Here is a 15,451-nt window from a genome sequence, read left to right on the forward strand (position 1 = left end):
GTTTCCTCATAAAGACTGATGAGGAGTAAGACTAGAGTGTGTTGATAATAGTTTCTTCATGAGATCTAAGTGTAGAGCAACAGAAACAGTCGCCAGATCCTCAGGAGCTTAGTCAAGATCGGGAGGCGGGGCTGGTGGTTGGGAGGCGGGGATAGTGCTGGGCAGACTTATACGGTCTGTGCCAGAGCCGGTGGTGGGAGGCAGGGATAGTGCTGGGCATTCTTATACGGTCTATACCATAGCCGGTGGTGGGAGGCGGGGATAGTGCTGGGCAGACTTATACGGTCTGTGCCAGAGCCGGTGGTTGGGAGGCGGGGCTGGTGGTTGGGAGGCGGGGATAGTGCTGGGCAGACTTATACAGTTTGTGCCCTGAAGAGCACAGGTACAAATCAAAGTAGGGTATACACAAAAAGGAGCACATATGAGTTTATCTTGTTGGGCAGACTGGATGGACCGTGCAGGTCTTTTTCTGCCGTCATCTACTATGTTACTATGGTGAGTCGGTAGGAAAGGTTAGAGAAAGAGAGAGAAGCTCTGTTAAACTTCAGAGATTTCCATTCTCAAGTTCACATTGTTAGTCTGTCACATTTCATTCCTTCCCATGGGATAGTGCGAAGAGTCCAGCTTTCCCCCCCCCACCACCCCCCACCTTGTTTTTGACACAGCTGCACATTATATGAGTAATTTCTGTAACAATGATGTCTGAATGTGTAAGTTGGACCCATCCTGTATATGGCTAATGGTCAGATTCTATCAGTTCTCTACAAGAACATAATGTAACTGTCCCATTGGCAATACTGTACACGGATTAGCTGATCTCGTTTTCCTACCTCCCCCCTCAGTCCTTGGCACCTTCATCATCTGCCCAATTCTACTTTTTGGGAGTGGGGAGAGGTCAACATATTTGTCCTTGCTGAACTTTAATCATAAATCATTCTGAGTCTATAGCCTTTCTGACCTAACAGGAAAACTAGGAGTACAAATTCCAGAATGTTTTGAAACTTCTGGTTACCTGATCCCAGCATAATGCATGACACAAATGTGCAGTCCTAGAAAGTATTTTATCTGGTTCAGGATTCCTTGGCAATGGACCCAGCAGACCAAAGGCTATAGTACACGGAAGCCTCTGACTACCAGGATAAATCCCAGAGTGTTCTTTATAGAAGAAAAGGCTAAAAGGAAATGAAAGGAAAAAGGCAACAGAGAAAAGACGTTGGACAGAAAAAGAAAGTTGAAAAGAAACCAAGCCATCATTCTTTTGCTTCGCCCCCACCATTCTCACTAACATCTTGAGGTCAATGCAGCCAACTGTAGCATCTGACTTGATGTAAGGGAGCATTTCTTGGCTAATCTTCCACGTTCACAATGAGTGGGGCCAGGTAATCCGAATGCCTGATTCCAAATGAGAAATTAGGAGCCTGTCGTTTGTTGATAACCACCTAAAAAACAAATGGTGTGTGACAGCAAAGAATATGCACATCAAGATACCAAAGAAAAAGAATATGAGTCATCATGTAATACCAGAGGCGTAGCCAGACACCCAATTTTGGGTGGGCCTGGGTCCAAGAAGAACCCCGCCTCATCCCACAGATGATGTGGTCTCTCCTCTCACCTGCATGCCATATGGTCTCTCAAATATCCTCCCTCTCCGGCACACCTTTCAAATAGCAGATTTTCACCGGCAACGGGCAGCAACTAATACACACTGCTGATGTTAGCTCCATACCCTTCCCTCTGATGCAACTTCCTGTTTCCGTCTAGGCAAGAATACATCAATGCGAAGGCTATGGGGCCAGTGCAAGCAGTATGCATCAGTCACTGTTCACTGCAGGCGAAAATCTGCTATTTACAAGGTATGCAGGAGGGACAGTTGTTTGGAGTTTTCGGCTGGTTCGGGCTTGGGGATCCCTGCCAGCCACATTATAGCTATGCTGGTACTGGGTGGGTCTGAGCCCAAAGTGGGTGGGCCTGGGCCCACCCAAGCCCACCCTTGGCTACGCCACTGTGTAATACCAAGGAAAATGATGACTAATTAAGGTGACATCAAAGAGTATTACTCTAAATGTGACATCAAGGGATGAGGACTGCAGTGGCCTTATGGATATTATTTCACCATGTGAAACCAAGAAGCAAAGACAATAGCTACTGTGTGCCCAGTGGCATAGCAAGGGGGGGGGAGGGGCGGTCCGCCCCGGGTGTCAGCTTGGGGGGGGGTGCTCCCTGGCAGCTCCCCCCCGGGTGCAACACGATGACACCCCCCCTCGGCGCATCAACCACCCCCCCCGACCAGTGCCTACCCTTCTCAGCTCCCTCCAGCTCCAACCAGCTCCCGCACCCTACCTTTAAAGAAATTTCAGAAGCCGTGGAGAGGCGAGGCGCAGCGCCTCGCGCCTGCATGTAAAAGAAGCGTGGATCGTCATCGGGCCTTCCCTCACGCTGTCTGTCCCGCCCTCCGCTGACACAACTTCCTATTTCCGCAAGGGCGGGACAGACAGCGTGAGGGAAGGCCCGATGACGATCCACGCGTCTTTTACATGCAGGCGTGAGGCGCTGCGCCTTGCCTCTCCATGGCTTCCGAAATTTCTTTAAAGGTACGGTGCGGGAGCTGGTTGGAGGGAGCTGAAGAGAGTAGGCATTGGGTCGGGGGGGGTGTTGATGCGCCGAGGGGGGTGTCATCATGCTGCACCCGGGGGGGGGGGGGTGCAACGGCGAACCGCCCCAGGTGGCAGCCCTCCTTGCTACGCCACTGTGTGTGCCAGTCATTATGTGGCATAAAGGAACTGATTCACCCTCAGTCCAGCTCCTCCATCTCTTACCATTCTATGATTATGTATCTCCATCCATCTCTTCATCTTTTAGTTTTCTCTCATCTTGAAGATGAGTATCCATACCTTTCTCTCTATCCTTTCATCTGCCCCAATCTCTTACCCTCTCAAAATGTAAACTGCCATTTGTCTTTCTAACCTTTCCTCTGTCTTTAATTTCTTATCTTCCTGGGATCATATATCCCTTTCATTTGTCTTCAGTCTCTTACCCCCTCACGTCTATACTCCGTTTTTACTCACTAACATTCTCAGAAATGTGGTTTCCCACTTGTTTCCCTGCCTTCTCCCATTTATCTCATTTCCTCTCCACTGTTCCCTCCAAGTTCTACCTACAGAGGGGTGGGGGGTGGGGGGTGGTGCTGTGTCACTTTCACATTTTCAATATTGAGAGGCAGGAAACTTCTGCAGGACTCCAGGAAACTTGCCTGTCCCTAGTGATTGAAAACACAATATCGAACCATCACCCCCCCCCCCCCCCAAAATGGCAGCAATCATTGGAGGACTCCAGCTCAGCTTAGCGAGAACACTGTTCTCCTCTCTTTATCTTTCTTTCTTTCCCTGTTCCCACCTATTTTTGCATCCCTTCCTTTGCTTCTTCCCATCTTTCTCTGTTCCCCGTCTCCAACTAATTTCTCTCCTTTCACGTGCCCTTTCCATTCTCCTTTTCCCCACCTATCTTTCTCCCTTGAAATGTCCTATCCATCTCTCTTCTTGTTTCTCTCTAGTCTCTTTTCCTTTCTCTGATCTCATTTCCTGTCGCCATTTCCTTAATCCACAACTCTTCATATTTCCCAATTTTCTCTTCTTTTCCATTCTCCCATTCACTTTGTCTGTTCTCTTCCCCTTCCCCTTCTCCCTCATTTCTTACCTTTTCTGGACTGTGCGCTCCTGGTCCTGGTTTCCTTGTATTGTCACCTGGCAGGAAAGTGCGTGCTGTCATGCTGTAATGTGGAGGTCTGAATTTATACACTCCAGGATCCACCACACGGTAAGTTCCAGGGCCTGGTGTCTGAAGAATGAAAGAGTTAGAAAGAGGGCACCTCCTGTAGCAAAGCCAACAATGTTATTACAGAGGCAATTTTCAAACTTTCTGCCTAGGTGTAAAGCCTGTGTACCTTTCAAAAGGAATGTAGGTGCATATTTTCCCTTTGAAAATTACTACCAGTACAAAATACAGACAAGGTTTTGCACTTCTTTTACTGCTGGTGAAATTTCTCTGGGCCTAAATTTGCTCCAGAAAGAAGACCAAGGCTCTCTTTATGAACATGTGCTTTAGGAAAAAAGGTTGGAAGGACTATTAACTGGGTTTTGCAACTACATTCAAAGCAGTTTACATATTATATACAGGCAATGGAGGGTTAAGTGCTGGGTCCCGCCCTTGCTTTCATCATTTCCTGTCTGGCGGTGAGGCAGTGGGCAAAGAAAGTGTTAACTCTGAGAAATGATATTAAAAGCTTGAAGTTAGAATTCTAGCTTTTTACCTGGCAACTAAAGTGAAGGAATGTCATCTGGTTTAGGTTATTTACGTTTGCCGGGCTGGGTTAGAAAGGTCAGAGAAAGGAATTTCTTTCACCCTTGTGAATTGCCAATGCTAGCTGGCACATCTGTATACTATTAAATCTTGAGGGGATATTATTATGAATGGACAAAGGAATGAGCCAGATATATTGTAGTTTAAGATTAGATAGAAATACTGTTTAGAGAGAGGCAATAGATTAGTATTTACAAGTTTTTGATATTTAGAATATGTGTTATAAGGATGCTTACTTTAGAATATGCTGTATTCTGTGTAAATTAATAATTCTGTGTGGAATGTTTGTTCAACTCTCTGTCTGACGTTCTAAGCAAGGACTGCAGTGAAGAGGTCAAACATGTGGTTTGACTTAGCCATAGTTCTGGCTGGTTCAATGTATAAGCTGATAGGTGAAAAAGGTCAGGACTAGTCAGCTCTCTTCTCCTTGATTAATTATAGGTAAAATGTAGAAATGGTCTTGAAAGTAATAACCTGATATGTATGCCATTAAGTAAGATTGGCCCTTGACCCCTTTAATGAATGCCAGAGTTTAGTTAGCAGTTAGTACTAGGAATATGAGAAATCAATCATAATAACATGTAAGAGTTCTGGAGACCAAATGTCTGGTGTAAGGGGCCCCAGGTCACAGGTCAGTTTAGGATGTCTGGAACCTATGTAACTGATATTTGTATGGAGCTGATTGGTTGAGGCAAGGTAATCAATCTATTCCTTAACCAATTGGAGAGTAAGGGGGCTAGGCTAGGCTAGATAGAACTGTATTTAAGTGGGAGAAGAAGCAGGTTACGTCAGAAGGAGCTCAGAAGAAAGAGAAGGACAGAAGGAACAGACAGAAGAAGGAGAAGACAGCATAAGAAGAGAAGCAGCTGAGACAAAGACACAGAGAGCTGAGAGAAAGACACAAAGAGAAGAAGAGACTTAATGCTGATGTCCTGCTTTGTTTGCTGGCAAATAAAGAAGATTACTTTCTCATTCTGGTGTGTGCTGTCTGACTCCTGAAGTATCACAAATTCATGCATCCATTCCTGCAACAATTCTTGGTGGCAGCGGTGGGATGAATCCTGCATTAATCCCAGCACCCAACTGACTGGAGAACATTCGCCGGGTATGTATTCTGTATTCTGTATTGTAATTCTAGCTAGAAAATTGTAAATCAGCCCCTCAAACAAATTGAGGAAGGAGAGCCTGATCAACTCTCAGCGAAGGCCCTAGTACCTTCTAGTCGCGGGGACTAGAAGCGAAAACGCTTGAGCTTATCTGTATCTGAGAAATCTGAAATTGTTGGGTGGGATTTTCTGTATGGAATGTGTGATGCGTGAATGATTATTGAGTGCGGACTTCTTATAGCTGCATTTCCAATTAACGCGAGTTCAATTGGTCAGCAACGGAAGGAAGCGATTGCTGTCTGTCTACCTAGTGTCTCGAGAGTGCAGACCCCTTACTGCACTTTCAAAAAAAATTCCCTCCCTTTTTGTGTGTTGTAACTGTAAGCATTATGGGTGGGACATCATCTAGACAAATTGATACTCCCCTAGATTGTATGCTTAAGAACTTCAAAAAAGGATTTTTAATTAATGACTATGGACAGACTTTAAGCTCAAGTACTTTAAGAACCTTGTGTGAAGTTGAGTGGCCATCTATGGGAGTGGGGTGGCCCCCTAGTGGCAGCTTAGATATTGAAGTAATCCGGAAGGTCTACAGCATAGTTGTAGGAGAACCAGAATATTCTGAACAACTCCCTTATATAGATTCCTGGGACAGCCTTGTGACTGACCCTCCCTCCTGGTTAAAAACTTATATGGGATCCCCAGTAAAATTCATGTTAGGCCGTGTTCAAAGAAAGATTAGAAAATCTAAACTAGAAGAGGGAAAGAGCCCTAGGAAGCCTACCACCCAATCGGTGGCTTCCGCCCCTACCCTGTCTGAGAAACCCATACTCTCTGATGACCCCTCAGACCTTGAGCCACCACCTTATGGCCCATTGTTGGGGTTCCGTGCTGCCCCTAGAGATCCACGCCGCCCAGCTCAAGCTTCTCCAGCACAGGCTTCTCCGGATAGTTCTTCCCCTCCTGTGCAAAACCTGCCACACCCTAGGTTGGACTTTTCACCCAGTCTCTACCCTTCTGTGCCACATCCTCTCCTGTTAACTTCTGAAGACCCGTTTTGGGTTCCACTCCCTGACTCCTCAACTCCCGACAGCCCAGCCTCTCCCTCTAATACCCCTACCCACTCATCAGGGGCCCGGCATCCCTTTCAATGGACTGACTCACCTGTGACCACCTCTCAGTCTATGAGTACCCCTCCCCATCCCTCAGGGGTTCAACATACCTCCACTGAATGGGTTAGACCCGCTGCAATCACCCTTGAGCATGATAGGAGGGTAGCTCCTAGCTCTACCTCAGGTTCCATTCCCACCTCCTCGAGAGTTCTGCCCCTCCGCCAGGTAACTACCACTCGACCGGATCCTAATAATCAGGGTCAGGTTATACAGGCACAGGCCTATCAGTATGTACCCTTCACAACCACCGATCTCCTGAATTGGAAGACGCATTACCCCTCTTATACTGAAAAGCCTCAGGCAGTGGTGGACCTAGTGGCTAGCATTATGGCCACCCATAACCCAACCTGGACTGATTGTCAACAACTTCTCCTGACCCTCTTCACAACTGAGGAGAGGCGGAAGATTTTGCAAAATGCTGAGGCCATCACGCGAGAGCGTGTCCCCGGGGGGACACAGGACCCAGAGGGATGGGTTAGAGCTCGGTTTCCTCGCGCAGCTCCAGATTGGGATCCAAATGATGGGCAGCACTATGAACTGTTGTCTGGCTATTGCCGGGACTTGCTGGAAGGTATGAGGAAAGGCATAAAGAGGCCCATTAATCTGGCAAAGGTTTCTGAAATTCTCCAAGGGGCAACTGAATCCCCTGGGGCCTTTCTAGAGCGACTAATTGAAGCCTACAGAACATACACCCCATTTGACCCTGAAGCCCAAGAAAACCAGAGAATGGTGAATAGTGCATTGGTGGCCCAGAGTATGCCAGATATCCGGAAGAAGTTGCAGCGTCAGGAGGGATTCGCAGGGATGAATACCACCCAGCTAATTGAGATCGCAACCAAGGTTTTCATTAATAGAGATCAGGAGGTGCGCCGAGAGGCTGACCGGAAGATGCAGAAGAAGGCCGACCTTTTAGCGGCAGCCATTACTAATTCCACCCTTAACCGAGGTCGACCTCTAGCTAATGGGAAGCCAAAGTGGGACCCCGGACCACCAGCCAGGCCCCGAGATTCCTTCAATCAATCCCGGCCAAGGGGGGAGAATCCCAGACCAAGATTGGAGAGGGACCAGTGTGCCTATTGTAAGGAAAGAGGGCACTGGAAAGATGAATGCCCCCAGAGGCGCCAGGGACTGAGAAGGGGACCAGGAGATCGAGGAAGCCGAGGCCGAGTTCGAGAGGGAAGATATGAGCCTCCTGAATCTGACATCATCGGGATAGCCGAGATGGCAGAATGGGACGAATAGGACAGACCGGGTTCCTACAAACTGGGCTCCCAGGAACCTATGGTCAAGTTAACTATAGGGAGCCGCTCAATTCCATTCATGATTGATACAGGAGCTGAACATTCTGTTGTGACGGAGCGATTAGCGCCTGTGTCTGGAAAAACTGTCCGAGTGGTGGGTGCCACGGGGGTGCAGAACCGGAGGCCCTTCCTGACAACCCGTAGATGCCAATTAGGCTCACACACAGTCACTCATGAATTCCTGTATATGCCAGACTGTCCAATCCCTTTGTTAGGCCGAGACCTGCTGTCCAAGCTTAGGGCCCAAATTTCCTTTGACTCTGATGGCCAGACTTCAGTCTCCTTTCGGCCCCGACATCCAGCCCTAAGGGTATATTGAGTTTCTGCTGCCCTCTTGAAGAAGAATGGCGGCTGCATCAGTCGCAGGGCCAAGTTGACCTACCCCTGGTAGACAGCTTTCAGGTCAGTGGGGTATGGGCAGAAGATAATCCCCCAGGGTTGGCCCGAAATATTCCTCCTGTACATGTAGATTTACTTCCAAATGCCCGGCCAATCCATCTTCGCCAATACCCAATTCCCAGAAAGGCTCTGGAAGGGATTCAAGCACATTTGAATCGTTTGTTATCCCATGGAATTATTCGTCCTTGTCAGTCTCCATGGAATACGCCACTATTGCCAGTTCAGAAGCCAGGGACTGAGGACTACCGGCCAGTCCAAGACTTACGAGTGGTCAACAAATCCACTATCTCATTACACCCTGTAGTGCCTAATCCATATGTCCTGCTAGGATTGATACCTTCTGGAGCTACCCATTTCACGACACTAGACCTAAAAGATGCCTTCTTTTGTATTCGGGTGGCCCCAGCCAGTCAATTGCTTTTTGCCTTTCAATGGGAAAACCCAGTAACAGGAAGGAAGCTTCAGTATACATGGACCCGCCTGCCACAGGGGTTCAAGAATTCCCCCACCATTTTTGGGACTGCCCTAGGACAAGATCTTAAGACTTTTAAATCTGAGCCTTCCAGGCGAGTTTTACTCCAGTATGTAGATGACCTCCTGATTGCAGCAGTGACCCAGGAAGAGTGTTTTGAGGCTACTAGAGAATTGCTGGAGCTACTCTTGGATGCAGGCTATAAGGTCTCACGCTCAAAGGCCCAACTTTGTCAGTCAGAAGTGAAGTATCTGGGCTTTTGTATTTCCCAGGGAAGTCGGAGACTGGATGCTAGTAGGAAGCAAGCGGTAGCTGCAATTCCCCAACCCAAGTCCAGAAGAGAAGTTAGGGAATTTCTGGGAGCAGCCGGATTTTGCAGAATTTGGATTCCAAATTTTGCATTGATGGCGAAACCCCTTTACCAAGCCACAAAGGGGGGTGAAAAGGAACCATTTGAATGGGGACCTACTGCTCAACAATCCTTCATTGCCATAAAGAAAGCCCTACGCCAAGCCCCTGCGTTAGGCATTCCTGATGTGGAGAAACCTTTCTCACTGTATGTCCATGAGCGACAGGGGGTTGCTCTGGGTGTGCTGACCCAGATGATGGGATCCTGGCAGAGGCCTGTTGCATACCTGTCTAAACAGCTGGATGGAGTGGCTAAAGGATGGCCAGCCTGCATGAGGGCCATTGCAGCAACAGCCTTACTGGTCCAGGAAGCTGATAAGTTGACCTTGGGGCAAGAACTGGTTGTTAAAGTCCCCCACGCAGTTCTTACCCTCATGGAGTATAAGGGCAACCACTGGTTTACAAATAACCGCATGGTTAAGTACCAAGCCAGCTTGTGTGAGAATCCACGGATACACCTGGAAACAGTGGCTACATTCAATCCTGCTACTCTTTTGCCAGCATCTGAGGGACTACCGGATCATGACTGTATCCAAACCATGGATGAAGTGTACTCCAGTCGACCAGATCTTAAAGATGTTCCTTGGAGGGACCCAGATGTAATTTATTTCACAGATGGAAGCAGTTATGTGGAGAACTCCAAGCGACTGGCAGGCTATGCTGTGGTGACAGAAGACAAGGTGATAGAAGCAAGGGCCCTGCCCCAAGGAACTTCAGCCCAGAAAGCAGAACTTGTGGCCCTCATACGAGCTCTGGAGTTAGCAGCAGGACTGGTGACCAACATTTATACTGATTCCAAGTATGCTTTTACAATTCTACATGCTCATGGAGCTTTGTATAAGGAAAAGGGACTCATAAATGCTGCAGGCCAACCTGTTAAGTATGGACCTGAAATACTTCGGCTGCTAGAGGCTGTGTGGGCCCCTAAGAAGGTAGCTGTCATTCACTGTAGGGGACACCAAAGGGTAGATACTCCAGTGGCCCGAGGGAACCGCCATGCTGATCGGGTGGCCAAGGAAGCTGCTCGAGGACCCCCAGCAAGTACTGTGACTCCCCTGTTCCAAATCCGATTGCAAGAATGGACACCTATGTATACCCAAACGGAAGAGAAATGGGCTCAAGAAGAAGGTGCAGTAAGGAGACCTGATGGCTGGTTACATCTCCCTGATACCAGAGTTCTGGTGCCACGCCACCTAGCTTGGCCTGTAGTGTCTCAAGCTCATGACCTATCACACTTAGGGAAAACAGCACTAGCCCGTCTACTCAATCGAGTAGTGGTGCTGGAAGGATTGGATAGTCTGGTTGCCACTGCCTCTGCCCGATGTACTCTCTGTGCCCAGAATAATGCTCGTCAGGGACCCCGTATTCCACCAGGAGTTCAGTCTAGAGGACTAACACCCTTTGAGTCTTTAGTTATAGACTTCACAGAAATGCCCAGGAGCGGTAGGCTCCGATACCTCTTGGTCATGGTCTGTACCTTTTCTGGGTGGGTGGAAGCATATCCTACAGTCACTGAGAAAGCCACAGAAGTAGCTCGAGCCCTCCTTAGGGATGTCATCCCCAGGTATGGACTGCCCCTTGCCATAGGTTCAGATAATGGTCCCGCCTTTGTTGAAGCTACACTTCAGGCCCTGTCCCGCGCATTGCGCATTACCTGGAAATTGCATTGTGCCTACCGTCCCCAGAGTTCAGGGCAGGTTGAGCGAGCAAACAGAACCTTGAAAAATAGCCTAGCAAAGATTTGTCAGGAAACCCAATTGAAATGGCCACAGGCATTGCCACTAGCCCTCTTTCGCCTTTGATGCACCCCAACTAAAGGAACAGCCCTCTCTCCCTTTGAAATTGTGTATGGGAAGCCCCCAGCCATTTTACAGGGAATTAAGGGAGACATAGGGATTTTAGGGTCTGCCCAGGTGCAGGAGCAGGTAGCCCTCCTGGGTAAGATAATTTCTGAGCTTCAGTCTTATGTGAGAGAAATAAACCCTGTCCCCTTCCAGGCTCAGGTACATTCCTTCCTGCCAGGGGATAGAGTTTGGGTGAAAGATTGGAAGCTCCAGCCTTTGGGGCCCCGATGGAAAGGACCTTTTACTGTTTTGCTTTCTACCCCTGCAGCTGTGAAGGTCGCAGGGATTACTCCATGGGTCCATTGGTCTCGAATTAAGTCTGCTGACCAGACTGAGCCCAGCACGGATCAGACGGAGCCTAGACAGTGGAGAGCAGAAAGTGATCCAGCGGAGCCATTGAAGTTGCGCTTGACCCGAACCAAAGAATCTACTAGCTGAAAAGAAGGGTCAACTGCATGCTGCAGGAGCTGCTGAACTTCGGCTTCATACTGAGACTCTTTCTGTCCAGATTCTGGCTTTCTTGGAATTTGAGAGCTTGATCCTTATCAGTTGAGGGTCTATCCCAACTGGTATAAGAACTCAAAGACTGAGAACATTATATTAGAGTAATCTGTGATTAGCACAGACTGTTGAAATATTATTGCTTAATTAGTTTGCTGTATTTGTTTTAGATTAGGAAGAAAGAAAATGTTAGTAGTTTGGATGCTTTTGTTGTTTTCTACTCCTTGCCTCCTTGTTCCTAAAACCCCAACTCGCTCCAACCTTTGGTTACACTCAGTCCAGGAACTAATTAGCCAGGCAAAGATTACTTCCCCTTGTATTGTGTGTTCCCGATTTTCTCCTTATACTACAGATGTCCCAGCTGTTCCTGTCCCTGTGCAACTCCCAGCTCTTATACCTCCCTACTTTTCGAGTTCAGGTCCTTGGAGCCAGGATTATACTTGGTGGTCCTTTTATAATGCTACTTCCCCCGCTGACTCTTCTCTAAGGCCAGTTTTTACGTCTCCCTATCCAGCCTCTGGAGTGTTTTGTTTAACAAGAAGCATCTCAACTGTTCTTCCCATTCCCTGTAATTATACTAATGTTCTCCCAGAAAAAGGAGAATCTGTGTGGGTAGTTTCTCCAGGTACTCCTATGTGCCCTGCTACCATACCTGTAGATTATGACCCAGGTGATTATCTGGCTCCTAAGCGTACCACTGAGAAGACTATAGTGTCCAAGCTTATTTTCTACTTTCATAAGTCCCCGGGGTATGAAGAGTTACTAACAAATGAGCAGCCTGTCACAATTGGGGATTGACGCCTATGGTGTGCAAAGTCTCCATTTCGTCTTCGTTCCCCCTGGGATAGGGGCTCGCATTATGGGCACCCTAAGTACCCTGTCCAGCCTGAGCCAACATTTATTGGGAACTTTCCTCACCCTCTTCTTGGTCATTACTGGCTCTGTGATAATGTCCTCCACATGATTCTTCCCTCCACATATGATTTTTGTGTATTGGTAACCTTGAATTATTTTCCTAAAGTTATTCCTCTCAAGCCACTATCCCCGCACCGCTCTAAGCGAGAGGCTTTGTCCTTACCCTCCTCCGTTGCCACAGAGGATGAGGCGATTGAATTAGCCCTCCAGTATATTAATTCTACTTATCCTCTGACTAAAAAGAGACTTGTAGCCCTTTCTGCCACGGCCTGGATTCCAATTGGAGGCCCGGTAGCGGGTATTACTGAACTAGGTATGGCTACCCGGAGACTTCAATCCCTACTCCATGTTTTAGTTCATGAGCTGAACGTGATAGTCAATGCATTGCAGGATCAAATTAATGAATTAAGTATAGTTTCTCGGTATAATCGTATGGGCCTTGACTATCTCTTTGCAGCCCAGGGTGGTCTCTGCACAGTGCTAAATTCTTCAGAGTGCTGCACTATTGTCATAAATAGGACGCATGTGGTTAGGCATGCCATGGATAAAGTCCTACAGTTGGCCAGCCTTAATGTGGAGGATTACCGAGGAGGATTAGACCTTACCTCCTGGTGGTGGTCATTGACCTCCTGGATACGTCCCTTGTTCATTTCCCTAATAGTCTTAGTTTTAGCAGGGTTTTTGTTTTGTTTCCTGGCCTCATGTGCTTCGGCAGTATGCCGTCGGACCTTAACAAGTAGGGTAATGGTGGTTCATAAGTCTATTCCCAGTTAGGATCACTATAATCTCCAGAGTTTGAGTTGTGAGACTTATCTCTGCATAAGCTGATTTTAGTCTCAAAGGGGGGAATGAGGCAGTGGGCAAAGAAAGTGTTAACTCTGAGAAATGATATTAAAAGCTTGAAGTTAGAATTCTAGCTTTTTACCTGGCAACTAAAGTGAAGGAATGTCATCTGGTTTAGGTTATTTACGTTTGCCGGGCTGGGTTAGAAAGGTCAGAGAAAGGAATTTCTTTCACCCTTGTGAATTGCCAATGCTAGCTGGCACATCTGTATACTATTAAATCTTGAGGGGATATTATTATGAATGGACAAAGGAATGAGCCAGATATATTGTAGTTTAAGATTAGATAGAAATACTGTTTAGAGAGAGGCAATAGATTAGTATTTACAAGTTTTTGATATTTAGAATATGTGTTATAAGGATGCTTACTTTAGAATATGCTGTATTCTGTGTAAATTAATAATTCTGTGTGGAATGTTTGTTCAACTCTCTGTCTGACGTTCTAAGCAAGGACTGCAGTGAAGAGGTCAAACATGTGGTTTGACTTAGCCATAGTTCTGGCTGGTTCAATGTATAAGCTGATAGGTGAAAAAGGTCAGGACTAGTCAGCTCTCTTCTCCTTGATTAATTATAGGTAAAATGTAGAAATGGTCTTGAAAGTAATAACCTGATATGTATGCCATTAAGTAAGATTGGCCCTTGACCCCTTTAATGAATGCCAGAGTTTAGTTAGCAGTTAGTACTAGGAATATGAGAAATCAATCATAATAACATGTAAGAGTTCTGGAGACCAAATGTCTGGTGTAAGGGGCCCCAGGTCACAGGTCAGTTTAGGATGTCTGGAACCTATGTAACTGATATTTGTATGGAGCTGATTGGTTGAGGCAAGGTAATCAATCTATTCCTTAACCAATTGGAGAGTAAGGGGGCTAGGCTAGGCTAGATAGAACTGTATTTAAGTGGGAGAAGAAGCAGGTTACGTCAGAAGGAGCTCAGAAGAAAGAGAAGGACAGAAGGAACAGACAGAAGAAGGAGAAGACAGCATAAGAAGAGAAGCAGCTGAGACAAAGACACAGAGAGCTGAGAGAAAGACACAAAGAGAAGAAGAGACTTAATGCTGATGTCCTGCTTTGTTTGCTGGCAAATAAAGAAGATTACTTTCTCATTCTGGTGTGTGCTGTCTGACTCCTGAAGTATCACAAATTCATGCATCCATTCCTGCAACAGCGGGACACGGCCAATGGAAGCCTGAAGGGCCAGCACAGGCAGCAATAATTGAATCACTGCAGGCACTGGGGATGCCTGTAAGGTACACCAGGGAGGGACGGGGTTCAGCGACAGGCGGGCAGATACCGGGACACTACAGAGGAGGTGAGATGTTGATGCGGGGTAGGTGAAAAAATCTATAATTTAAAAAATATCTCTGGGGGGGGGGGGGGGGGTGCTGTGGAGTGCCGTGCCATGGAAGGGCCCATCTAACTTAGCTCTGGGTCCATCTAAAGTACTGGGTCTGGCTACACCACGGGGGGGCGTTGCACTATATATTAAAGAGGTAGTTGATTCAAACAAAATAAATATTCTATATGAAACAAATAGCAGCACTAGAAGAAAGATGGCCGACGGACAGGAGCCCTAACGTAGAGCTCCCGCACCAAAAGTGCTCCCGGGCTGGCCTGACCACCAGAGCCGCGACTCAGAGAGCGACTTGCGCGTCCAATGACAAGGAGATAACAAGGGTGAGCCGTAGCCACAACTAGCGGCTTTGGGTTGCTACCCCAACGACTACACAGACTCCCGAACATGGCACTATTAAAGACCAAACCTGACCACGCGACCAGCGGCAGGCCCAACCACGCAAATGCCGCTGTCTGAAATGTCACAGAGCACTGACCTCCGTGGACCAAGGTCTAGCCCTAATCCAGAAAGGAACGGGACCTTCAGCTGAACCCACCAGAGCAAAGCCACGGATGAACCGAGTGGAGAAACGACCCGGACTACGGCAGCACCTGAACCAGTGAGCAGCCCGGAGACAACACTCATCCAGGTCCACACTGCCCACGAGATACCTGACCCAATCGGAGCGAGAGCAGTGGTAAACCACACCACCGACCCGACTGAGCTGAAGGCGAGAATCTAAACAATCTTTACCCGACGCTCAGATCCCTAACAAAAACTCACCCGATGGCAGAGAGCCA

General features: G+C 47.5%; 1 protein-coding gene across 1 annotated transcript in view; it reads right to left on the reverse strand.

Annotated features, from left to right (window-relative positions):
• Positions 1–506: 506 nt before the first annotated feature.
• Positions 507–15,451, reverse strand: part of ODF3B (outer dense fiber of sperm tails 3B) — a gene marked incomplete in the record, with an annotated part of 59,265 nt that continues 44,320 nt past the window's right edge. The window contains 2 exon segments of the mRNA XM_030216493.1: positions 507–1,439; positions 3,694–3,834. Of these exon segments, the coding sequence (XP_030072353.1) occupies positions 1,347–1,439; positions 3,694–3,834 (234 nt within the window).

Source organism: Microcaecilia unicolor, chromosome 10 (genome assembly GCF_901765095.1).
Source record: "Microcaecilia unicolor chromosome 10, aMicUni1.1, whole genome shotgun sequence".
NCBI classification, from domain to species: domain Eukaryota; kingdom Metazoa; phylum Chordata; class Amphibia; order Gymnophiona; family Siphonopidae; genus Microcaecilia; species Microcaecilia unicolor.